The following is a 23,998-nucleotide window of genomic DNA, read 5'->3' on the forward strand; positions in this document are numbered from 1 at the left end:
GACAAAACATATCCTCTTGTGGTTACGTAATGACTATCTGTTTTGACGCGTCAAGAAATCCCAGTTTACGAAAACATTACTAGACATCATTTTGCCATTCGTCAAAATCTGCAACTTCACGACCACGCGATATGGACAAAAGCCATCCTCTTCTTGCTAATTTTGACGATCCTCCTCCTTTTCCAGAAACCTATCCTCAACTTCGCAGGCTTGATCGCTCTGTTGTCTGTCAGATTTGCAAGGAACCCTTCACAGCGCCCGTGTCGATCGGGTGTGGCCACTCGTTTTGCTCCCACGTATGTATATTGTCCTGGCCAATGCCACGCTTTTGAAAATTGTTCCACAGCTGAATGAAATACTGACGTTTTGTGCTTGACCATGATAGTGCATACGGTCCTCTTTAGATGTCCAGAAGAAATGCCCCAGTTGCAATGAGCCGGCAAGCGAGGGATCTATACGGCGAAACAGAGCCCTAGAAGAGATTGCGGAAGCTTGGGAGCAGTCAAGGTCAGTCAGCCCATTTAATTATTGGGTCGTGTACTGACAATTAATACTTTGTTCAGACCAACATTGATTGATCTGTCAAAACCTCTATCCCGAAAACGTGCTGCTCCAGAGGTCGACTCCCGTCCATCGAGTTCCGGAATAGTCAAACGCTTGAAGGACCAAGATGGAAAACCAAGCCAGTCGCCGGCACCGGCAGAGTCAATAGAATCGGAAGAGGAGGATGAAATACAGGAACTAACTGAGAATGGTGAGTACGACTCGCGCGATCTGTTGGCAGTAACTTACCAGGAACTTACGTGTGATGCAGACGAAGCTCCATGTCCTATCTGTATGACGCGTATGTCCATCTCGTCTATCCCGATGCACGTGGAAAGAGGTTGTCCGCCGCCGCCCAAGTCCATCAAAGCCAGCGCAGGAGGCGGGAAAGGCAATCAAAAAGCAGATTGGAAGAAGGTTTTCTCTGGGCAAACTCTTAGCGGAAGCAAGGGGAAAGAGAATGGCAAGGGAAAGGAGTAAGCAAGAGATGCTTGTTCCCTCACTGAATAAAATTGACTGATCATCTATGGAAAGACCGGAAATGAAGAAGATTACGAAACCAAATTACTCTTTGGCAACGCCTGCTGACTTGAGGGCATTATTATCGGTGGGTCATTGCAAAGCTAGTATCTTACGGAACATCCAGCTAAAAGAAGGTCTCCAAATAGCAATATTCACTTCCTACATCTGGCGACAAGGTTGCTCTCATTGCTCGAGTGCAGGAATGGATAATTCTTTATAACGCGAATTTGGACACTTCCCGTCCTTCATCTCTTTCGGCTCTACGTGCGAAACTAACAGAGGCAGAAGCAAGCCGGAAACGGGATAAAGAAAAGGGAAAAGATGAGCTCGTCGGACAATTAGGGTCGAAAGAAGGTCTGGCGAAATACGCCCAAGAGAAAAAGGGTGAATTCGAGAGATTGAGGAAGGAGATTATGGAAAGGGACAAGAGACGAAAGGCGGAGGAAAAAGGGAGTGGACGGGATAGTGCCATCGAAGTGGATTGATCAAGGTATATAGAAGGTTCACCACATTATTGTTGTCAGTATAATAGTACCAATTGTCCGATCTATAGCATTACAACCCCTGCCATTGTATGAAATGCATATTTACGCCTCAATGTGCACGTTGCCCCCTTTCCTAGCTCGCACACCGATGAATTTCCATCCATTCTCCTCAGCAGCCTTTATTCCTTTCCCCACAAGTGACCACACATGTCCTCGGGCCTTCAAGTTGTTGGAAAACCCATCCCATACACCGTCGCTCCAGTCTTCTACCACCACATCCTCCCAACCTTGAGTTCCCAGCTGGGCCTTGTACTCTTCCAAGTTTCTCGGCCGGGAGCTAAGATTCGGCATGGGCACGGAAAGTAAGCGCGATAATAGGTATGCGTTGATTTTAGAGAGATTCGGTGGGGGAAGGATGTCAGTGTAGACGACCAAGCTTGAACTATGCAGGGCACAGCGAAGAGAAGCCAAGAATGAGGGGAGTGAGGGAGGGTAATGATAGATTGAGTCAAGGATGTAAACCAAGTCATACTTGGAGGACGACTGAGATTTGTCTTCCAGTGGCTCGTCAGCCCATTCTTCTCCTCCTGCACTTTGGTCTTCCTCGAAGAAGCGCTGACTTGACTGCTCCCCAAGGAAGCCTCTCATGGGATCCAGAGGGTGCCCTACGTCTTTTCCTGGTCGGAATTGGGCAGAAAAGGTGTAAAACTTGATATGAGTCGATGTGTCGGGGTACGCAGATTCAACCACGGCTTTGGCAACGGCAGTATCAGACGAAAGCGATGTCAACGCATGGAGTTGACTGGGTGGATTTTCTTGAGAAAGGTGTAACACTAGACGCAAATCAGTACTCCAAAGATATGTTGATGACGACAAGCTAGCTAACGTAGTGATTCTCCGGCGCCGTGTCCGATATCTGCCGGGACCAAGCCTATCTTCAGCACTGTTTCTTCGACTTGGATCACTTCAAAAACACACCAAGCACACTTCCACCACCCTGATACCCTCCTTCTTGAGCCAGTCCTAATAACTTTCCGGCAAGCGCTTCAGCCGCTTCTGGGAAGATATCCGTGTTCTACATTATGCGAGATGTTCAGCAGTATTCGATGTACTCATAATGAGACAGCTAGGCTGACCGACCTTCCACCAGCCCATGTTACACCATGCTTTAATTCTTCCATCAGATGCGTTACGACTATTCAGAACTTTTGGGTCCCAAAGGGCATACGGTTCAGTTAAAGTTGGTATATAGAGTAGAATAAGTGGGAGGGCTCCGAGTAGCAACAAGGGTATAGTGAAAGAGGGCATCCTAAATGGCAAATGGGGCTGTTGACTATGTTCCGATCTTTTTGTGGCTTGATCACGATGCATTGAACTTGGAATAACGACGGGCCATCTGCGTGGGGACCGCGGCTATTTTGATCGGGACCGGGGCTGGCTGCCGGTCCAGCGCTTTTTGTTCTGAACTTGTATCGGCAAACGGTTTGGGGTGCGAGTGATTAAGAGCGATGAAAGAGTACACATAGGCTGCCTTATGCACCATGCATGATATGCAGACTATACGGGCAAACGAGTACGAATTTTATGGTGGAACGGTTATTCCGCCCGGAAGCCGGGGCGCGGGTGGTGGGAGGGAAGGAGCCACGTGGCTGTTTTGGCAGGAGGGGCCGGCAGTAAATTTTGTTGTTATCGGGAGTGAGTTATGCATTGTTTTCATACGCACCTACGCCGTCCATCCACCCATTCCATCTGCTGCGCCGGGCTCCCCGCTCCCACGTACGCACAGAGATCGGAACACCCACACTAGCGGCCCCCATGTCCCACCACCCCCCCGCCCCATCCCTCGCCGCCCTCCCCGTAGACACCTCAAAGACAGATCCCACCCCCGCTTACTACAAGCTTCAGTTCGGAGACGACCTCACAGGATTCTCCTACTATGTCAGGACTCTCACTGTTGTTATAGGCAGGAACTGCGTAAGTCATCCTACCTTCCCATCGCCCCCACCCTCCACTAACAACCACAAAGGAGCGACCAGCTCCGGTCCCGCCTCCGGCTATCACCAATCCATCGGTACCTACAAACCCTCCACTGGATCCGAATGCGCCATCGCCCCCGAGTTTATACACGGGCAGTATACTCAGAACTCCTCCAGTAGCAAACTTCAACTCTCCATCTGTGGTAGAAGAGGATCACGAAGCCAATCTTGAAGACTACGGACCTTTGGTTGAACTCGCCGAAGCAGTCGCCGTCAAGGAGGAGGATGTAGCCGATGACATTTCACCTGTGCTTGAACTGCCAGATGCACCCCCGCCTCCTCCGCCTCCAAAGTCATCAGCAAACGTTGAACATGTTGATGTGGATTTGGGGCCGCTCAAGTCAGTATCTAGAAACCACGCAAAAATCGAGTATAGAGCGGAGTTGGGAAGGTTTTGTTTGGAGATTTTGGGAAGGAATGGAGCTTGGATAGATGATAGATTCTACGTGAAAGGCGCAGTCGTCCCTCTTGCTCAAGGGTGCGTTTGCTTTACATCCAAGGTATGGTATGCTGACACGTAAATATAGCTCGCAGGTCCAAATAGCAACACGGATTTTCTCATTCGTCTTACCCCCTTCTTCGCTGCCGTCTCCTCCGTACAACTATTACGGCCAGTCTGCTCTCGACAACGTTGAGAATCTTCCCTATCCATACAACCTCCCCGCCAGCGAAGTCCGCTACCAAGAGTTCTTCGGTGAAGCCGGTCCAGGACCGGCAACCGCAGCAGCAATGGCCAGTAGACAACCTCCTGCATTTAATGCTTTTGCTGCCGCCGATGGATATGGCCTTGGGCTCGGTGTGGACATGGAGAGTCAGTGGGGTCAGTGGGAGAGTGAAGAAGAGAGCGATAGTGATGCCGAACGTGACTATGAGCATTCATTTGAGCGTGATAGCGAGAAGGACGTGCACGAGGAAGAGCAAGCAGAAGACGAAGATTGGGATGACGCACAGAGCGAAGATGAGGATGAGGATGAGTACGAGGAGGCCAAGCCGAAACAGGCAACCAAGATCAAGCTCAAGAAACCGTTAATCGTTCCTGGAGAGGATGAATCGGATCTGTCATCCTTGGAGAGTGAGCCCGAAAGGCCCTTGAAGTCGGTTAAGAAGCAAGCCGGCAAGAAGCAATCCCAATCTCAATCCAAGTCTGTGGAAAATGAGAAAGTGAAAGCTCTTAAAGATGCCAAAAAGCCGAGCAAAAAGGAAAGCAAATCGAAGAAAAAGATCAAGGAGCCGACGCCGCCTGTGGAAGAATCATCAGCGGAAGTCAAGGGGACGCCATCCAAGAGCAAGAAGAAGGAGAAAGAGAAGGAAAAGAGCAAGGTAGATTCTGGAGCGGAGCAAAAACCGGACATACAAGCGATGACGAATGATGAAAAGGAGAAAACGACGCCGCAGAAGAAAGATCAGAAGAAAAAGATTAAGCCTGCGTCGGAATCTAAACCTCCGGCTAAGCCTGCTCCTGGTCTCAAGCTTCCCATCCCATTAGCTCAACAACAGCAACAACATCAGCCTGCCGCTCAACCGCAACCTCCTTCTGTACCGACCTTGGCTGCAGCCTTGGCGAACACTCCGACGCCTCCCACGATTGCATCAACTCCTGCTTCTCAACCTGCTGTCAGACCATTACAACAACCCGTCAGGCCCGCTCCTGGTCAGCCTCAGCAAGGGGCCGTCCGTCCTCCTGGAATGCCAGGCCAAACTGGCCAGCCGATGATCCGCCCTGGCCAGCCTGGTGTACCGATGGGTGTTCGTCCACCCATGTCAGGTCCGGGCCAAATTCCAGTCCGGCCTGGGCAGCCTCATTCTCATCTTAAACAGCCCTTACCTTCCACACCTGGCGTGAGACCGCCCCTTCCTCAGACTCCTGTACCTCGCACTACACCCTCTTCTACAGGTACCACTCCTCAGCCTACCCAGCCTTTCTTCTGCACCGAGCTTAAAGAAACCTCAGGTCGACCGGGACACATCATCGTCAATGTTCCCATCCCTCCTTCTGGTGCTGGTCCTCGTCCACCCCCAGGACCTATACTGGGCTTGGATGGGAAGCCATTCATTGGGCCGCCACCGCTTAAGCCGACCTCGACCTTTGCAACTATCATTCATAAGGCCCTTAGCTGTCTGCCGCGAGGAAGAGGAACGCTGGGGGAAGTTTGTAACTGGGTGGCGGGAGAATGGGAATGGTTCAGGTTGAATGTTGATTCAGGGTGGCAAAACTCTATCCGACACAATCTTTCTTTGAACAAGGCGTTTTTGAAAGTGCCGAGGATCCCAGAAGATGATCCCGAGTCAAAGGGGAGTGTGTGGATCATTGATCCGCAAGAAGGGCCGTTGTTTGAGGAGAAGCAAAGGCGGGATGCAATGAAGAGCGCGAGCAAGGATAAGAATGCGGAGAGTAGAAGAGAGAAGGAAAGGATTAGAGCAGAAGAGAGAGCAAAGAAACAGAGAGAAGCGGCCATTGAAGCTGCACGAAACCCGCATGCCCATCCATCATATGTTCATCACCCGCATCCGACCATGGCAAGGGCCATGCCACCCATGGCAACTGCACGAGCCATAGCCCGACCTCCAGCCAATGTCGTCCACTCTCATCCTCAACCTTCCACCACCCAGCCTGTTCCAAGCCAGCCGACGAGTGCAAACATCAAAGGTGTCCTTCAGCCAAAAGCCAAGATCACCGTAGTCATGCAGCCCATCACACCCGCCCTTCGTGCTAAATCGGTCATCGCCAACACCGACTCCAATGGTAACCCCCTTCCTTTTGTCTGCGACGGCACAACGCTTGTATTGGATCAGTCCACCTTTGGGCACTTGACAAGTGATATACTTGACAAGTTGACACTGCTTGGTGCGGCCGGAGCAGTTGACGTGCTGTCCGCTTGGGTGATCAATAAAAACAAAATGCAGGCCAGCAAAGCAGCACAGCAGGCTAAGACAGGTGTTACAGGAACGGCAGCGACATCGAGCGGGGCGCCAGGAGCGGTGGCTGCGAAGAACGGCGTTGTGAACGGTGCGGCGCGGCCGACCAACGGTGTGCAACCGGCGAGGCCGCAACCTCAAGTTGCCCCCAAACCGAATACGACACCGATTGCTCGACCTGCAGTCCCTCCAAAGCCAGCTGCGACACCTGCAGCACCTGCAGCACCTACGACTACTGCTACTACAACTCCTGCCCAACCCACACCATCTACAGCTCCTGCGGTTAAACCTGCATCGTCCAATCCTCCCAAATCCCTTCCGGGCCCCGCTCCTCCAGGCACCTCTTTGACAAAGGTTATCGGTATGATTGCAGCTGTAGCGAATGCCAAAGGCGATGTCAACACTGTTGGTCCCAATGCGTCAGCGTTATTGAGGTACATAAGGGTTGTGGGAGTGGAAATCGATTTAAGAGTAGCGGAAAGGATTTGGGCAACGGGTGTGGTGCCACCTTTACCGGTGAAGAAAGTTTCAAAGCCTGCTAGTGGGGCGGCGACAGGAAGTACTGGTACCGGGGGCGCTAAGCCGGCTCAGGGAGCTGGAGTGAAACCTCAAGGGCAGGTGCAGGGGGGTGCAAAACCGGTACAAAACGCTTCAGTGCCTGCTTCTGCTCCCAATGCTACTGGTGTGGCGGGGTTGAAGAGGAAGTTGGAGGACGCCGCTCCGGAACAGGGACAGGCGCAAGGGAATAGTAATGGCACTGCCAGCGGAACAGGAGGAGATCAGGAGGCGAAGAAGCCGCGACTTGAGGCGTCGAATGTATGAGGATGGAGGAGAAAAGGGAGGGAGAGCATATCATGTAATTAGCAATTATTATAGTCCCATTGTCAGTTTCGGTTGTACCTAGCATTGCAAGTATATCCTTAATTTATAAGCAAGGAGCTCAAATGAATAATGGCCCTTGCAAAGCAATTCTGGAAGAGAGCGCAAAAAGTAGTAGGTAGTCAAGCAAGTGCTGATTCGGCATAAGAAATATCATCCCACTTTTCTGTCCACCAAACTCTTTCTTTGCCATCTATCTTCTTGTCGCCGGCTTTTCTCAAACGGCAAAACTATCACGTCACTCAATGATATATAGGCAATAATCAATACATACTCGATTCCATTTACGGATTTTTCAAGCAATTGCATTCATTGCCATCGATCGACCGCTTACTTCATCTGCATATGGACCATCAGCCTCCAATCGTATTTAATGAAGTCTGATAAACTTACAAGGTGGGCCATTGCTTGAGCAGGGTACCTAGTACCTTGGACTTCAAAAGCATCCAAAAAGTCATTGATCTCTTTCTTCTCCTCTGAAGTCAATGCCACGTTGGTCGACTGAATGTTCTCAACCACTCGCTTTGGGTTTGATGATCCTGGAATCGGGATAGTCTGTAAAATTTCTGTCAGTGATCCGACACCAAAACAAAACTTGACAAGTCACTCACATAGTCCGACAAGCTCAAGATCCAAGCCAAAGCAACCTGGCTGCCTTTCACTCCCTTTCTAACAGCAATCTCATCCAATTTATCCACCAACTTTAAATTCTCATAGAAAGCTTGACCTTGGAATCTGGGCAAGTATTTTTTAAAGTCACCTTCAGGGATGTCATCGGGCGACTTATAGGTCCGTGTAATAAAGCCTCGTCCGAGGGGAGAGTAGGCAAAAACGGGAACCTTGTTGTTGTTGTGCCATTCGATGGCATCGCGGATGGACTCATCGTAGGAGAAAAGAGAAATTTCGATCTCATTGATAGCAATGGGAGTAATCTGTACAGATTGTCATTTTTGAGTGAGATGACATCAACAGTAAAAAATGACTTACCTTGTGCGCTTTCTCAAGCGATGCAGCACTCATCTCACTAGCTCCCACATCGCCAAACAGACCCTCCTTCTTGAGAGTATCTAATCCTTTGAATATATCTTCCACTGGTCCTTCAGGAAGTCTGGCAAGGGAGTATACATCAATTTCTTTGTCTCCCAGAATCTTCTTCATCTCCGTGAGTTCAGTGCGGAGGAAATCGAGTCTATAGGCAGCACATTAGTCATTGCTTCCTCAAGTACGAGCGAAAAAATCACTCAGTGCCGCGAGGGTGAAGATCTGCATAGTCCGCCCCTCCCTTAACGACCAGCACAACTTTGCTCTTGTACTCAGGGTACTTGTCGAAAAAGGCTCCGAGCAGCTTGATGTTGGCAAAGTTGTTCCCAGGGTTACCATAGAATGCGGCGGAAGACCATACAGTAGATCCGGAATCAGCAGCAGCCCTGTTTGATTGATTAGTACAGAATCTGAAAGATGATCAAAGGACTTACTTCATAGCCGCAAAAGAGACATCTTGAGGAGGAGGTTGGGGGTTCCAGGTGAGTTGCATGAGACCATAGCTAACGGTACACTGTCAGCACAGTATTTACGTACATTGGGCTAGTAACTTGGCCATCAACACAAGCACTCACCCCATACGGCCGACTTGCTTGCCTGCAACGGTGACAGTAGGAACGGTAGACATGTTGGATAGCTAATTGTTGTACGTAGACTGGTACGTAGCTGGATGAGTAGTGGAACTATGTCGATAAAGTTGGCCGTGAGTGGAGACGACTGAAGGAGACGGGATGGGGGCTTATATAGGGCGGGAGCGGCTGGGGGTGAGAATTGTCTGTGGAAGATCCACGGGAGAGAGACCGAGCGATTCCATGTTCCTCCACTTGACCGATCCGGTGAAGTGGAGGTTATTAGCTCGGCGAAAGAAGTCAACTCTCTGAGAACGAGGTACCGATGGGTGGAGGTCGGAGGGGGCCGATCAGCCGGATGCGCCACCGCCAACCATCACACGACAAGTCTGCTTACTAATAACCGTGGCATCTTCTAATCGGCTCTCGGCCTTCCATTAGAAATTACACAGAAAGGTTACTACAAATTTGCTCCCGCAAATCCAACAGGCTATAGGTCGGCTGTCGGGCGACGGCGAAGAAGACGTTTGCTGTCTTCCATTACACTACGCATACCACGCAGCATCCTTATATTCTCTTGATACACGCCCACTCTGTCACGCACACCTGCAATCCATAATGGAGGACATAATAGCCACAATTATCCTCATCTCCGCTGTTTATTTCTTTGTCAAATGGCTCGTTGGCACCAGTCAGTCTCTTCCATCCCTTTGTTCGTTACTCTTCTGACAAACTCCATAGAGTCAGGAAATACCTCGGATGGCGGAATACGCGGTGTTACACCCTCCATGGTATGGCTATTTATTGATCGAGTCCGCAGGACTTGTGGTTTCCCCGCGTATGAACTTCTAGCTGACTCTGCTTTTTTGTAGGTCGAGACTGTTCATTCGGCTTTTCCACATATCCCCGTCCCCAATATAGTATATCATCTCTCTCGTACTAGGAGTGCGCAAGCGACCTCGGAAGAGATCCTTGAAAGGGGCATGCTTCCTCCGGTGAGTGGTCCTGAAACCTGCCCACTGACAGTGTCTGACTTCTGCCGCATTAGCCACCACCTACATTCAATATCCCTGCTTCACTCATTCCCACGGCGACGCCGCAACCGGCACTTACTCATTCTTCTAGTAACACCAATACTAAAGCTGCCAATGCCAAAACTCAGAGTTTGATCGATCGGTATAACCTTTCGTCTCGCTTACCTTCTCACAAAGGCAAGGAGAAGGCTGAGGGTGAAACTGCTCAGATCGATAACAAGTGGGAGGAGTCCAAGGAAAAGAGGGAGCTTGGATTGAAGGAAAGGAAGGAGAAAATGATATTGGAGGCTAGAAAGTGGGTCTATGGTGTTTTGCATCAATTGTGTATAGATTGATTGCTGATGTACCTCAGGCGAATGCTCGAGAAGCAAGCCAAAGAGCAAGCCACCAACTGATTTTGACCTCATCAGACACCGCTCATTGTATGCATCTATTATTATAGTTTATTAACTAGCAACACCTTCATTATCGACACCCATGATCTTGTTCATCAGTTTCAACCTTGGCCCCAGAGAAAGTATGACGTCGTCCTCTACGTTGGCCACGGCGAACCTCAACCATTTATCCTGCCTCAGAGTTTCACCATTTAAAATATCGTCCCACTGCTCGTCGTCCGCCAAGGGAGGCATGAAAAAGCTCCCTGGGAGAGTAACAACGCCACATCGGAGGGCGAGTACTCGAGCCACGTCTTCACTTCCCAACTTTTTTCTTTTCAGCCCTAAGATGCTTGAGGCATAGATATAGTCTTCGGGGAACTGGACATAGGCGAAAAATCCTCCTGAAGAAATGACTTCCCAACCCGGTATAGCATTGACGGTGGTTTCAAACAGATGGCGTCGATGTGAGAGTTGCGAAGACGCGGCGAAAAGATCGGGGCGAAGGCTTGGTAGAAGGGGGGTAAGAGCAATTTGAGGTGGGCGAGGCGGACAGATCTATCAGAGAGTAAGGAACAAGCCAATCCCAGGGGTGTGATGCACACATACTTGCATACAGTCGCAGATTGTAGTGATATGTTGCAGTAGTTCTGGGCTAGCAATGATCGACCCCAATCTGTGCCCCGGTATTCTGTACCCCTCTACTCGTCTGTTAGCAGCTAGAAGGCTCAATATTAACATAGCATGGGCATACGCACTACTAAAGCTTCCCAATGATACCAGTGTTGATCGCCAATCTGGCTCCTCGAATAGTCTATGCGGTAATCCTCGTTGCCCACTTTCGCCCTCCACAAAATCCCTGTAAGTTTCATCAAGCACAAGAGCTACCTTGTATTCCCTGGCAAGATCGTACCATTGCTTGATCTCTTCATTTGTATACACTGTGCCAGTGGGGTTACTTGGCGAGACAAGTACAATCATCCGCGGTTCTCTTCGATCCCCATTTCCCTTCCTCAAAGAGGCAAGATATGACCTGGCCGAGGGAAGCGAAGCTTTGAGCATATTATCCGGCTCACAGAGCACATACACAGGTTTCACGTCTTGCAGTGAGAGCGACATTGTATGGTTGAAGTACGCTGGGAGCGGAAGAAGGACGCTCGACTTTCCAGGAGGACAGAGCGTCATAAGCAGCGACAGGAATGCCATATTGCACCCCGTAGTAATCGCAACATCTTCAAATGTGACCCCCTGCCCGGAGACGTGGTATTGAACTTTGATCTCTTCTGCCAAAGCCTGACGCAGGCCAGGCTCTCCAAGGATAGGGCCGTATCGTGCTGCCTGAGGATCAGAGGCGACCTTGGATAGAGCAGCGAGGACGTTGGGATGGGGTGCAGCCCGAGGCACACCTTGAGAGAGATCAAGCAGAGGGGCAGAGGGAGATGGAACGTATTGACAACCCCATGCTTGAGCTTTGGGTATTCTGGATTGGAAGCGTAAGATTGTGTGACTGCGTCAAAAGAACGGCGGTCGCTGGTTCACTCACGGTGGAGCTTCGGTAGCCTGAACGGCGGGGGCGACTTTGAAGTTGAGGGAGGTCATTATGGGGCGTGCCGACGGGCTGTTAGCTGCGAACTGATAGACCCTGGACAACGCTACGGGGAATGTCAAATGATGGTTTATTGTTGTCAACATTTATCAACGATGATGGGCCGACGAATGCGGGGAACAACGACCAATGATGCTTCCGCCCGGAGCTTATCGCGGCTATCAGACGCTTATCGACCGCTGAACAAATCGGTGACACCCCATCAACAAGATCTCCCAAACATCATGCATTGTCCATCAACGAAATCATATGCAGCCTCCAATTAACCTGTTGCATACATAGCGCTTTATTTGCCTCCGGCTATTCCCAACCAGTAATACAAGTGAATGGTCAAATACAGCAACAAGAAGGACTTCATGTACATGTCGCACCGCTGATGAATTTGACAGACCTAAAATGTGATGATCTGAGGTTAGATGGTAAGCATAAGTTCGACGAGCTGTTGCTAGCCCAATAAATAGAGCACATACACTAAACATGAACCGCATAGAATCCCGTAGAAAATAGAAACATGTCCCATATACTCCATCTGCAATTGCACAACCAACGTTGGGCTTTCAACGAATCATCGCGAATACCTCGGGTCATGATGTAGAAACTCCCAAGCTTTCTCTCCTCCCTCCTCTCCTAGAATCTCTTTGAGCTGTCCTCGGCTCATGGACACTAAATGCTTGATGCTCTCCACCTTGCTCATCACAAACTTCAAATTTCTCCCGCTGACTCCTGGGATGGATCTCAACATCTCAACCGCCGCCGCGTTTTCGACCCCGCTTCTTACCCCCTGTTCACCCTCACTAGACCCTTTGAGTGTAGCTGTGATCTCATCGGGTTCGTCGTGATTCAGTTTGAGATCAGATAGTATCTTGACTGATTCATGGGGTGACGAAGACCAGATAATACGAAGACGAGGGAAATGAAGGGCAAGAAGAGCCAGTTTAGATTGAAGATAGAAAGTGTCTCGCCATGTTTCATCGGGATCATTCGCTCGACCTGCAGCTTCTCGACGCGCGTCCTCTTTAGTCTAAATAAAGTGGATCAGTATGAGACGAATGGATGGAAGTGAAGATAGACCTACTCGCATACCGAATTTATCTTCGTCAAACTCGATGAGCAGGATGCAAGTCTCATAGTGAGAGGTCATAGCTTCGCATTGGGTGTGTCTTTGAGGAGTCAGCAACGCAAGTTTGAGGATAAGTAAAGCAACTGACAATCGGCCATTATTGAAACTGCCTTCCAAATCCGCTAAACTCTTTCTTTCAACGCACATCTTAGGAGACAAGATGTAATCTCCAACAGTTAGAGTTGAAGGGACAACCTTGATACCGGCCGAATCAATAAGGGAAGGGAGAAGAGCGCCCATCTCTCGGATATCAACGATGATCTTAATGAAGGATAAGCGGAAGCCGGTATATATGACGTCGCGACGACTCACCCTTGCTTCTTCGGCACTCTCACCACCGCCGGCATTACGTGATGAATAAGTAGTTTTAGACCGAGTAACGGTATCACGCATAGGAGCTCGGGGGTTGTTGTTGTATATCGGGATCACCATCGACTACAGCATCGCGGTCAATTATTATGTTTTATTCATAAGGAATGAAACTCGACTAACCTGCCTATCGTCAATGAGTTTTTTGAACGCTTCGGCTTCTCTTTGGATGGTTGACAAGAAACGATCCTCCTCAAACGAGTTGGTATAGATCATCTGATATACCCGTAATGATAGCCCGGGGTTGCAGTTTCTGTACACCTGATATCCCATTAGATGAATCATTAATCAGATCTACTCCCGCCACTTACCTCTAGTCTTCTAATGAATGCCAAGTTGGGCTCGTACATGACGACGAACCTAGGCCTCAACTCTTGTAATAATATATCATCGTCTTCTCCTCCATATGGTCTGATAATTACCGCGCCTTCTGGTGCTATAAGACCATAGGCTTCTTCAAAGTTTTCTGGCAAAAGACCATATTGGGCCTCGGCAATCGTCTGAGATCCGGATACGGGCTGCAGATCGTCTTCGTCGAGGATACCCGTGGATGCCAACAAGGCAGACGATGGGTCGGAAGAGGATAGACTAGTAGATGGCGTTGACAGATCATTAAATGATGCGGACCGTGTGCTTCATAGGCGTAAGCCCATTGCTTGTCCTCCAAACGTAAACGTCTACTTACGACTCCCCGAGGGCCCACTGCATCTGGGTGTCCTCATCATTCTCACCACCACCGAATGCAGAATGAGCTTTCATCATAGCTTCCTTGTGCTCTCTGCGGACCGAGTCAGTATGTAGGGAGTTTTATGCACATCATCTTTTTATACTCACTTCTCCATCTCGGCTAATCTGGGCGCTGGGGCCGCAGCTCCACCCCTCTGTCTCCGTCTCTTGTAACTTGGCACGCCCCTTCCCCGTCCCCGAGTCCTCTCTGCTCTTCTCTGCTCCTCCACTCTCTTACTTTCGATATCTCCTCGGACCCTGATTTCATCTTCGTTTGACCTATGCATCCCAGTTCCAGCGCTCCCAAGCTTTTCACCATTTTTTTCATGCTGCCAATTCGAAAGGAAGAGAGATTCCATCATCTTCCTACCAGCGTTGGGTCCAAAAGGAGGATCCGTACGGGACATAGTAGTAAGGTATTGACGAAGTTGAAGACAAGTACGATCGGAAGAGGTCATGACAAGAATGATGTTCGTTCCCGGGGAGTCTGATTAAAGGTGTCATCAACTGTCATGACCGATAGGACTGTTACGAGGAACATACCGGCGTGGGACACTTGAACACTGGCAATGGTATCTTCAATCTCCTTTAAGACCTTTGCCAACACACTCCATTTAGGTTGTTCCTCTAACACGGCCTCATAGCCCTTTTTTAGTCTCTTCTCCACGCTTCTACCCAAATCGTCTTTAACGCTCAGCATCACCGGACGGAAGACCGGAGGTGGCACGCCTTCCGCAGAGCGAAGGGTTTCGTCCGAATTCTCGTCTTGGGCCATTGGCCCTTGTTCCAGGTCATTGTCGGCATCATTTGGTCTGTGATGCTGAGGAAGAGTTTGAGTCTGGGTAGCGAAAATCTCCATGATTTCCTCTTCATCGTCATCAGGAACAATTCCCTGGATTTCTCGTCTTTGTTGTTCTGCGAGCTCCTGTTCTCTCAAAGCTTCTTCCTCCAGCCCATACTCCCCTTCCTGAGAATCCACTCCTTCATCCCTGCTAATGCTGACTTCTCTTCTATCGGCATCTTCTTCCGGACCAGGGATGTTGTCCATGACCATTTTTCTTCTTGAAACCCTTGCTTGTGAAGCCTCCACAAGTTGAGAAGCTGCTTTGGCGTTGAACCAGTCGTGGATATGTCGGCCTGCTCCAGTTGTCAATCTTTCGGCCTGAAAGTGCTGTCGTTGGAGAGTGTTGATATATGACGCAAAGGTCGCAGAGTCATACTCCAATAACCATCTGAACCTATCATTAGATCTCGAGCAGTGCAATCTATAGGACACCCACGTATGTAGATTTCGCAGTTCTGTAAGAGCTGCGACGTGGATCTTGGTTTTTGCCCCTACTTTATGCCATACTGGTTTCAATTTCATCCGCACAATGGTATCGAAGTTTTTGAACTGTGCATTTCGAACGTTTATATCTTCCAGATCAAGGTTCTGTAAGAATAAGCTATTTGCCGGTGGCTCATAAATCATTATAGACTTACAAGAGAATGATCACGCTTAAGCTCGACAAGCATAGCTTCCATGCATTCCGTGATGGCATCTTGACAATGCCGCATGAGGTCCGTCATAGGCACATACATTTCAACCACGTCCGCCCGTCGACTCGAAAGATCTACCTTCACGACCTCATTGAACCTGTCGTAGATGATATTAGCTTATGCCGAGAACACTGCTAGTAGATAATGGCAAAGTTACCTACCGGGGCCAAATCAAAACACTAGTCATATTGAGATTGATAAGCATGTCTCGAAGGGGTGACATCCCATGGGCGAAAACCTCCGGTTCATCTGAAAAGGCTTTGCAAAAGCCGCTCTAGCAGTGATCGTTAGCACATGATTGGTAATATCCGACAAGGTGCTTGCCTGGTTTTCACGCCGAAACAACCGCACGGCAAACTCTTCTTGACTCCCATGTGATATTCTCTCAGCGTGAAGGATAACAAGGCCCGTTATTAGTTTGACAGGCACAGTGCCCTCTATGCACAGACTTCAGTTCCAGTTTAATGACAACTCCGGAACATTTGCAAACTCACTTAATAAGTCATTGACAAGGATCTTGCTAGTGACTGAAAATAATCCACCATGTCTATACATTTCCTCCCTTATTACTACGTCAGAGGGTTTATCCTTACTAGCACTCATGCCGCTTACCTCTCCTTGACGCTCATTTCGTAGCCGACAACTCTGAACCCCGGATCCCGCACGCCCATAATGCCCAGTTCATCTCCTATCCCTGCCTCGTCGGCTGGAGTTGCACCGACAACAAGCACCAAATCTTCTTTTCTATCATAAGTCTTTAGAAGGGCACAGACGATGCGACGGAGACCCAGTCCCTTTGCAATGAGTAAGAGGTCGTCCTGCTGAGGTCGGCAGAGAGTGCGAATGAGATTTTTGTGGAAAGGAAGATAAGGGATGTGTCGCCGTGGCTTTGTGGACATTGTGTGGATATGTAATGGAAAGCCAGAGTATTGGAAGACCTTCAATACCCCATTTATGGAACAAAGCAGCGATTTTGACTTTGGCTCATGTTGTCGATGTAGTAATACTGGACGAGATTGATGTCATCCGGCGGAGAGGAGGTGAGTAAACGAAGCAGTTGCGGCGGTCACCGACATTATTGTCAGAAGTAACGATGTCACCATTAATTTCTAAGGGTGCTCATTATGTCAACTTCAAATTAACTTCAGCCTCTCTCTGGCCTACTGTTCGTAAAAACATAAAATACACTACAAGTACTTGTACATACTCAGTGTATCAGGCCGCACTCAGATAAGTCAGGAGTCAAAGGTGCAATAAAAACTATTGTCTATCCTTAGCATATAATATCGATCATCCATCATGTTTTCACAAGTTTTCATCCGACGATCCCTTCATACAACCCCCCGTCTTCTGTCTACCGCTTCGGCTCTCGAAGTATCCCTTCGCAATGCCCTCAAGACTGCCATGAAGTCAAAGGACAGACCTGCAGCCAGTTGCCTGAAGGTATGTAATTATTAGCAGCGACCCCTTACAGACAGTATCTAAAAAGCCCATTTGCAGTCAGTCTTAGCGGATGTCACGAATGCCGCCAAGTCTGGACCAAACCCCAATGAGCCCCCAACTCATGAAAGCGTTATCAGCGTTCTGCGCAAAGGAATTGCCCAGCGCGTAAGTACTCCAGGCATTATTTACCGCACTTTCAGGGTACACTAACATCCGATGTTTAGACTCAAGCTGCCGAGTCATACGCGCCTTCGTCTCCCTCTGCCCACCCCGAAAATCATGCTTCCTTGACTAACGAAATCTCTCTCCTTCGATCTTTCCTCCCAGCTGCCCCTTCTGAAGAGGTATTGCAATCAATCATCAAGAAGACTATCGAATCGTTACCTGAAGACGTACGATCATCAAAAGGGGCCGCTGGCAAAGTGTTACAAGCGCTGTGGGAGGAACTGGGCGAAAGTAAGGCCGCGGTGGATAAGAAGGCTGTTGGAAAATGGGTGCAGGAAGCCTTGAAAGCTTAATCAGGCATACTGGATACGTGCGTAATGCATGCATACATAGTCTCGTACGTATACGCCGTGCGGAGCAGTTTATGCTGTTGCAAGGCGTGGCGGCCTGCCGCTATGTAATGACAGTTCGAAATGTCATTGCAACATGGAATGAACGAATCCGACGACGCAGTCATTCATTAATGTTCGTGAAGCCTATTCCTTGAGTGGATGCCGTCTTTGCAGATGTGATGCTCTCTTTCTTGGTGCTTCACCGCTTGCTTGCTCTCCTTTCCTCTCCCTTCTCAATTCCTCTAACTCTCGCTCTTTTTCATTCTTCTTCACCTTCCGTTCCGCCCTCGTTTGCTTACGTCGCACTTGCTTGGCCTCCTTTCTAGCAGCGACGGACTCGATGTCATTTTCATTAGGTGCTTTGCTATCAATTTTATTTTCTGAGGGGACCGCTGCGTTTTCGTTTATTGAAAGGTCTGCTATATCACCGGGGTGAACCTCGCCCTTGATTGCTTCCTCATCCACTTTATGTTCCGCATACCTAGCAAATTGTTGCTGCCCCTTCCTAACTTTTCGCGCAGCTTTCTCTCGAGCTCTTTCTTCCCTCTTTCTTCTCGCGAATGCACTTTCTGATTTTGTACACTCCATCTCCCCATCAGAAACCTCAAAATCGAGACGATCATCCGATGATGAGGGGGATAAACAGGAGGTCGGTCTTGACGGTGAATAACGGGCGCGACTCTCCTCTCTTTCTTCACGTGAATCCAAGGATGGAGAACGAAGAGAAGCAATAGGGGCAACATGGAATATCCCATCTTGCGTTTCCCTGCTCGGCGGAGATGGCGGTATGTCCAAGCCGTGCCTAACTTCAATTCCTTTTCGCTTCAGCGCTTCCTCGCCCTTAGCGACCCATTTCGAGTACACTTCTTGATCGTTGAACCAATGCTGATAATCGACATGGGATGGCAGAGACTCGTGGGTAGGAGGGTGGAGATTTGTCTCGTCAAGGTCAAACGTAAGACCACCAGCCCTAACCCAAAGGGGAACATTGGAAACGTGTCGCAGCTGATCCAAAATGCCAATGACAGCAAGAAGAATTTTGTCCATCTCATGACCTTGGCCAGTTTGGGAAGTTGAAGCTTCGCCATCATCGGAATCATCATGAGTGTCCGATTTGAGACCGGCAGCAAGACGACTGGACCGATGGAGTGCCTTGTCAAATTCAGGTATGACTATTTGGTTCCACGGCTGGAAGACCGCTTTCAGAGGAGAATCATCCAAAAGGACGATTGTTTTCTCTGAGTAGGGGGTAGTCGGGTCTGGAAGCTTTTTCGTCTCGATCAAGTGAGAAAGAACCTTTCTCAAATCCTTGGTTGTTTGCACTTTCCTCGCTAGCGTCATATTAGCTGTTGCGTCTCATGAGCGCGATATGGAACTCACAGTAGTCAAAACCCTTTAGACCCATTTTATCTCTCGCCCATACTCCCAGTAATCTCCCTTCACCCTCCTCCGTTCCCTTTTTCCCTTCCTCGCTAGCCTGTTCCCAGATCCCTTCTATCCACCGTGAACCGAAGCACGCTTCTACCATTGCACGAACATTGTGGGGCTGAGCAGATGACCAGACGAAAACTTCCCAAGGCCGTACTGATTGAGTGTCGCCAGGTCTATTTCCATTGTCGGACGATGGTTCGGGGAGGAAAAGGTATTCCAGAAAACACGACAGGTATGGTCTCGGGTTGGACATATGTGCCCTGTAACTCCGATTTCTCCATACCAACGCCCCGTTCAGGTCGAGCACCAGTAGTTTTGGCGTAACAGTCTTCTTTACCAACGCCTTATTCTTTTTCGTGGAAGGACGCGCCAAATCGACGTAATGTGGAGGGGGGAAGGACACCGGTGGAGGAGGAGGGGGGCGCCATGGTCCACGAGTTGTCTCTGAAGGAGAGGGTCGGGAGTGATATAAACGCGTTCGAACGGGACTGGTGCTATAGGAGCGGTAATCTGGAGGGGGCGAAGAGAAGTCCACAGGCCAAGAGGGGCTATAGCGGCGCCATTCTCTCCCCGAGCGAGTATGTCGGGGCCGTCTTTCCAGCTCTTGTCCAGGAAGGTCATCATGATGAGAGCTCCTATTGAATGACATATTGATAGCGTGGCTACATAGAGACTCAGTTACTGTGGCGAGTTAAACGTATCTCGCCGCAACGCTGCACGTACGAAATGGTTGACAAAAAAGATGGTCGCAAATCTGTGATGGCGAGGGCCTTCAAATGGGGTTTTGGCATATACGACGCTTATGCCTCTTCACAGGAATCTGAGATACGCCAGCGCACAAATAGTGGTCCAAATAGTAGTGATAGTAGCGCAGAGCACGTCTGATGAATGCTGCAACCAATGCAGACGATGTGAAGCTATTGTAGATGAAGAGTGTCACCACCAAGAAGGGCGAGTTCAGTTTATACCAAAGCCAAAATACACGGAGGACTTCTGCAGCTCTGTCCCGATCCGCGAGTGCTAACTCCAAACAAACCGCCTCGGTTTCCTATAGTTTCCTGACTCTTCCTTTTTGGTTCAAGACACTTTCCTTTGCTGAGACTCCATTTTATTCTTCTTATCGCCCCACCAAAACAGTCATGCCAGGCCGTTGCTATCCCATCTCAAGGAAGACCCGATGTCTATCTGCATGGTTTAAGGATTTTGGAATCGCGATAACCATAAGGCCTCTTCAAGATACGAGTACTCATCTACGTACAACGTGTTCCTGTACGCTGTATTGATATCACCCCTTATATCGTGCAGATATCGTGTGCCTGCGACCATGACACTCCCTTTTTTTCTCCAACCGTTACTCCTCGTGGCTTGTTATTACAACCGCGTAATACGATCTTTGAAATCATGGTTTCACCGATATAACGACCAGTAAGTAATCAGAAATTGGACCCACTCATGTGCTCATATCAATGGCAGGCTATTTGGACCCCTTGAACAGGCCGTAGCAGCTATGGTGATCATCAACCTGGCAATGAAGCCCACTGCCGCTCCCCTTGGCATCTTCATCCAACCTTCACAAGTGCAAATGCTACAAACACCCCTTTCCAATCTCACGGATGATCAAGATGGCCGTCGATCTGGCGGCTCGGAAACTGCATCTGATGGGACAACGGCCATCGATTCCTGGAGCGACGGATTCTCGATGCTGATTTTATCTCTGTCATTCTTCTGCTCCAAGCTGACATCATGGATGAATCCTGCCTCCATCATTATCATCATCCTGCTGACTCTCAATCTTGTGAAGGGTCTCGATGATGGTCACCTATTGGGAGAATTAAGGGACCTATTCACTATGTTATGGGATAGGCATCGTTCGCTTGGACGACAAGAGAGGGTTGTTGAGACACAAGCTCACCGCAGTACTAATGAAGAAGTAAAAACTGAAGCGCCCTACAAAAAAGGCAAAGACAGCGAGTCTGAGACTAGGCTATCTTCCATCGACAAGAAAACTGTGCGACAAGCAGTCAAGCAACTGGCGGAAGATAGTGTCAATTGCCCCCCCGATCCAGTGCAGGAGGGTCGAGAACGGACTAAAGAACCTATAGAGATCGATAACAACGGCCAGATCAGCTCTACCGATAAAGCGGTTGATGCAAGCCAAAAAGAGAAGCCAAAGCATTTTGAAAATCCATCCGCCTCCGAGCAGATACGAGTACTTACCGAATCGGAAAAGACACAAAAGTCAAAGATCACTAACGATCAGGTTAAGAGCCAGTCTAACAAGTAAGTTGTTCAATATTTGAAAAGAATTGACACGGGTACAGATCTCAAGATAAAGGTAAAGAGCGGATGGCTGGCGAGAGGACAGGAGACGTCAAGGATGAAACATTGGTCAAAACGAACACGGAGAAAAAAGCCGGCTCCAAAGAGTCTCTTATCGCTGACCCCTCCGTAGCCAGTGCTCAGTCGAAAATCCAGGAGGAGGACGCACTCATCTCCGGTGATTACCGCTCTCTCAAATCAGCACTCAAGAAACCGACAAAGAAGCCTAAGCAAACGCAAAACATCCACCACAATTATTTTATGACCATGCGCGGTTTCCGTCCGGCATTGGTACCGTTTCCTCAAGGGCTTCATCCAAAACCTCATTACCCTAGGAATACAATGTGGTGGAACAATATACCTGATACCCCAGAGCATATTATGGCAGCCCCCAAAGTGCCTAAGGAACCAGAGGAAGAGGTAGACGTGGAGGAACCAAAGGAGAAGAAGAAAGTCACCGAGGAGAAGCCCATAGAGAAGAAATTCATAGAGAAGAAGAACGAGGCCAGAAAAGATGATGGGAAAGACATGAATGGAAAACTCATTTCTGAAAGCAGAGGGTCAGAGAAGACATCCGCAAACAGGATTAAAGCAGAGGCGGAGTCTAAAGCCAGAAAAAAGGCCGAAATCAAGGCTTCAAGTACCGGGGCGACCTCTGCATCATCAATTGCTACCATAGACAAGGACTCGGGAAGAGCAAGTGTCGCCGCCAAGATTTCCCAAGGACATATGTCGCGAAATCACCAACTGTGCGCTGTCTTATTAGTCTGCAGATGGCGATGGGGCTCAACTACTAACATAATGTAATAGTGATAAGGCCACATATGCAGCTCAAGCTATGCTTTGCATTCTCCTCTACCAATGTAAGTCATCCAGAATTAGTACCATAATTTTACTGAAAAAGCATTGTTTCTCAGTGTACCCACAGCTGAGCTTCTTGCTTCTTGTCTTTTTTGTCTGGCAGTACATTGATTCCCATCAGGGATCTTTACCGACCTTGGATGATCCTCGAGCAACTGACCGATCGACTGTCGCGTCTTCCGTTGCCGTCTCCAAGCCTGTGTCGTCTAAAACTACGGCACCCTCTACTACCGAAAAGGCGGCTGCAGAAACTAAGCATAAAGTGGCTGAGGAGTCAAATATAGGCACATCCCGTTCTTCACCATCACAAAAAAGTCCCGAAAATAAAGATGGCTCAGAGAAAAAACTTGCAGAACTGGAAAACCTAATTAAGAAATTGAAATCAGAAAACGATCTAACGCCAGCGTTGAAAGACCAGTTAAAAGCAGCCTTGAAAAGGAGGGAAGGACTCATAGCGAGCCTTTACGACGAAGGAGCTGAAGATAACAAGACAACAACCAAGGGGCTGATGCATAAGCTTGAAGATGTTGAAAGCTATCTGAAGAAGCATCATGCCCAGAATAAAGTCACAAGCGGTTCAGAAATGAAGCTTTCAAAGGTCAAAGCACAACATGAAGTTTTGAAGACTAAAGTCGCCAACCTTCAGAGACGCAATATGCCGGTTGATAAGGTCAAAGAGTCTGGTGTCACAACTCCTGCCTCGAAGGATGATGATCATAGAAATGATACTCGCTCGTTACCCGAACAACGGGAAAAAAAGCTTCAAAGGGATGAGAGGGCAAGTATTAAAGAACATTCTTCAAAGCGGGCGAAGTCATCAGAAGAACCAAATAAGTCAGCGAATTCGGTTACCGCTGATAACTCTGAGGCCTTGTCAGTGGATTGTCGCAAGATGAAAGACAAAATCAAAGCGATTGAATCGTATATCATGAAGTATCGGAAACTGGCCACCTTATCAGATGAGCAAAAGGAAAAGGTGGTCAAGGCTGAAAAACAACGAAAGGAGATGAAGGAAAAACTCGAGAGCATAGCTAGAAAGATGGCCAATGTTGGGAGCAGCGGACTAAGTATAGAGGAAAAGGAGACCATAACCAAGGACACTTGATAATCCCTTGACCAAGGCGCGGACGATATACAGAGTACAGAGATCGCAAAGCGTCAGTAAATACTCTGGTGAAATCACAATGGATCATATATGACGGTTAGCTGAAAACATTATACATATGCAAGACGGTATGAATATGCTTGTACAATTGCTATGATGTCGAGGAACCTTATGCTATGGTGTAATTGGGTCAATTGCTTGATGTTCATAAAATGGCGTAAGGGATTGCTTCGTGATCTATATGCTAGTATCTCACACATCAGTACTAATTTGACGAACGACTTCTGGTACGTCTTCGATACTTACTGCCAGAAAATATGATGGTATTGTGGATGGAGATTGCAAACAAATGCGAATGGATGGATGAAGAATAGCGTGTGTAGTGCTTCTAAAATTCTTACTTGTTGAGTCGCTGCATATACAACTAATTAATATGTATTGCTTGGGGTATATGGGCTTAAAACGTACCTTTTTCTTTTTTTTGATAAAGAGCACATCCTCGGGCGGCGGCGGAGGGGGTCGT

The 23,998-nt window shown here is 48.7% G+C and overlaps 11 protein-coding genes across 11 annotated transcripts in view; 5 read left to right on the top strand and 6 right to left on the bottom strand.

Moving 5' to 3' along the window:
• The first annotated feature begins 100 nt into the window (after positions 1–100).
• Positions 101–1,645, top strand: CNH01875 (hypothetical protein). Its single transcript, XM_024658688.1, has 6 exons — positions 101–296; positions 386–507; positions 564–754; positions 815–1,019; positions 1,078–1,150; positions 1,212–1,645. The coding sequence occupies exons 1-6, from the start codon at positions 132–134 to the stop codon at positions 1,548–1,550; spliced, it is 1,095 nt and encodes a 364-aa protein (XP_024514604.1). The 5' UTR covers positions 101–131; the 3' UTR covers positions 1,551–1,645.
• Positions 1,606–3,101, bottom strand: CNH01870 (hypothetical protein). Its single transcript, XM_024657675.1, has 4 exons — positions 2,691–3,101; positions 2,529–2,625; positions 2,437–2,466; positions 1,606–2,383 (listed from the first exon to the last, which is right to left on the bottom strand). Exons 1-4 carry the CDS (start codon positions 2,919–2,921, stop codon positions 1,653–1,655), a joined length of 1,089 nt encoding a protein of 362 aa, XP_024513348.1. The 5' UTR covers positions 2,922–3,101; the 3' UTR covers positions 1,606–1,652.
• Positions 3,102–3,314: 213 nt separating this feature from the next.
• CNH01860 (conserved hypothetical protein) lies at positions 3,315–7,482 on the top strand. The gene is made up of 3 exons (XM_572361.2): positions 3,315–3,524; positions 3,577–4,064; positions 4,114–7,482. Exons 1-3 carry the CDS (start codon positions 3,366–3,368, stop codon positions 7,322–7,324), a joined length of 3,858 nt encoding a protein of 1,285 aa, XP_572361.1. The 5' UTR covers positions 3,315–3,365; the 3' UTR covers positions 7,325–7,482.
• Positions 7,483–7,524: 42 nt separating this feature from the next.
• On the bottom strand, positions 7,525–9,259 carry CNH01850 (conserved hypothetical protein). Its single transcript, XM_572360.2, has 7 exons — positions 8,998–9,259; positions 8,857–8,925; positions 8,623–8,808; positions 8,369–8,570; positions 7,993–8,313; positions 7,775–7,936; positions 7,525–7,720 (listed from the first exon to the last, which is right to left on the bottom strand). The coding sequence occupies exons 1-7, from the start codon at positions 9,048–9,050 to the stop codon at positions 7,712–7,714; spliced, it is 1,002 nt and encodes a 333-aa protein (XP_572360.1). The 5' UTR covers positions 9,051–9,259; the 3' UTR covers positions 7,525–7,711.
• Positions 9,260–9,533: 274 nt separating this feature from the next.
• Positions 9,534–10,968, top strand: CNH01840 (expressed protein). Its single transcript, XM_572359.2, has 5 exons — positions 9,534–9,682; positions 9,733–9,782; positions 9,864–9,986; positions 10,040–10,320; positions 10,378–10,968. The coding sequence occupies exons 1-5, from the start codon at positions 9,610–9,612 to the stop codon at positions 10,418–10,420; spliced, it is 570 nt and encodes a 189-aa protein (XP_572359.1). The 5' UTR covers positions 9,534–9,609; the 3' UTR covers positions 10,421–10,968.
• CNH01830 (arylformamidase, putative) lies at positions 10,455–12,078 on the bottom strand. The gene is made up of 4 exons (XM_572358.2): positions 11,943–12,078; positions 11,158–11,879; positions 11,009–11,100; positions 10,455–10,957 (listed from the first exon to the last, which is right to left on the bottom strand). Exons 1-4 carry the CDS (start codon positions 11,996–11,998, stop codon positions 10,472–10,474), a joined length of 1,356 nt encoding a protein of 451 aa, XP_572358.1. The 5' UTR covers positions 11,999–12,078; the 3' UTR covers positions 10,455–10,471.
• A 142-nt stretch (positions 12,079–12,220) lies between these two features.
• On the bottom strand, positions 12,221–16,741 carry CNH01820 (conserved hypothetical protein). The gene is made up of 16 exons (XM_024657674.1): positions 16,372–16,741; positions 16,254–16,321; positions 16,084–16,196; positions 15,921–16,033; positions 15,703–15,856; positions 15,501–15,652; positions 14,764–15,452; positions 14,329–14,707; positions 14,180–14,272; positions 13,806–14,127; positions 13,618–13,755; positions 13,438–13,560; positions 13,214–13,386; positions 13,081–13,165; positions 12,476–13,026; positions 12,221–12,411 (listed from the first exon to the last, which is right to left on the bottom strand). The coding sequence occupies exons 1-15, from the start codon at positions 16,656–16,658 to the stop codon at positions 12,571–12,573; spliced, it is 3,345 nt and encodes a 1,114-aa protein (XP_024513347.1). The 5' UTR covers positions 16,659–16,741; the 3' UTR covers positions 12,221–12,411; positions 12,476–12,570.
• A 179-nt stretch (positions 16,742–16,920) lies between these two features.
• On the top strand, positions 16,921–17,877 carry CNH01810 (hypothetical protein). The gene is made up of 3 exons (XM_572355.2): positions 16,921–17,202; positions 17,260–17,367; positions 17,427–17,877. The coding sequence occupies exons 1-3, from the start codon at positions 17,059–17,061 to the stop codon at positions 17,718–17,720; spliced, it is 546 nt and encodes a 181-aa protein (XP_572355.1). The 5' UTR covers positions 16,921–17,058; the 3' UTR covers positions 17,721–17,877.
• CNH01800 (hypothetical protein) lies at positions 17,412–20,130 on the bottom strand. Its single transcript, XM_024657673.1, has 3 exons — positions 19,914–20,130; positions 19,140–19,852; positions 17,412–19,090 (listed from the first exon to the last, which is right to left on the bottom strand). Exons 1-3 carry the CDS (start codon positions 19,979–19,981, stop codon positions 17,904–17,906), a joined length of 1,968 nt encoding a protein of 655 aa, XP_024513346.1. The 5' UTR covers positions 19,982–20,130; the 3' UTR covers positions 17,412–17,903.
• Positions 20,131–20,270: 140 nt separating this feature from the next.
• CNH01790 (vesicle-mediated transport-related protein, putative) lies at positions 20,271–23,605 on the top strand. The gene is made up of 5 exons (XM_024657672.1): positions 20,271–20,615; positions 20,664–21,470; positions 21,512–22,258; positions 22,320–22,372; positions 22,427–23,605. Exons 1-5 carry the CDS (start codon positions 20,515–20,517, stop codon positions 23,473–23,475), a joined length of 2,757 nt encoding a protein of 918 aa, XP_024513345.1. The 5' UTR covers positions 20,271–20,514; the 3' UTR covers positions 23,476–23,605.
• Positions 23,576–23,998, bottom strand: part of CNH01780 (hypothetical protein) — a 7,344-nt gene continuing 6,921 nt past the window's right edge. The window contains exons 11-13 of the mRNA XM_024657671.1: positions 23,944–23,998; positions 23,782–23,887; positions 23,576–23,719 (exon numbers count right to left, since the gene is read on the bottom strand). The exon at positions 23,944–23,998 is cut by the window's right edge and continues 428 nt beyond it. Of these exons, the coding sequence (XP_024513344.1) occupies positions 23,873–23,887; positions 23,944–23,998 (70 nt within the window). The 3' untranslated portion in view covers positions 23,576–23,719; positions 23,782–23,872. The remainder of the gene's footprint in view (positions 23,720–23,781; positions 23,888–23,943) is intronic.

This window comes from Cryptococcus neoformans (assembly GCF_000091045.1).
Source record: "Cryptococcus neoformans var. neoformans JEC21 chromosome 8 sequence".
Lineage (NCBI taxonomy): Eukaryota > Fungi > Basidiomycota > Tremellomycetes > Tremellales > Cryptococcaceae > Cryptococcus > Cryptococcus deneoformans.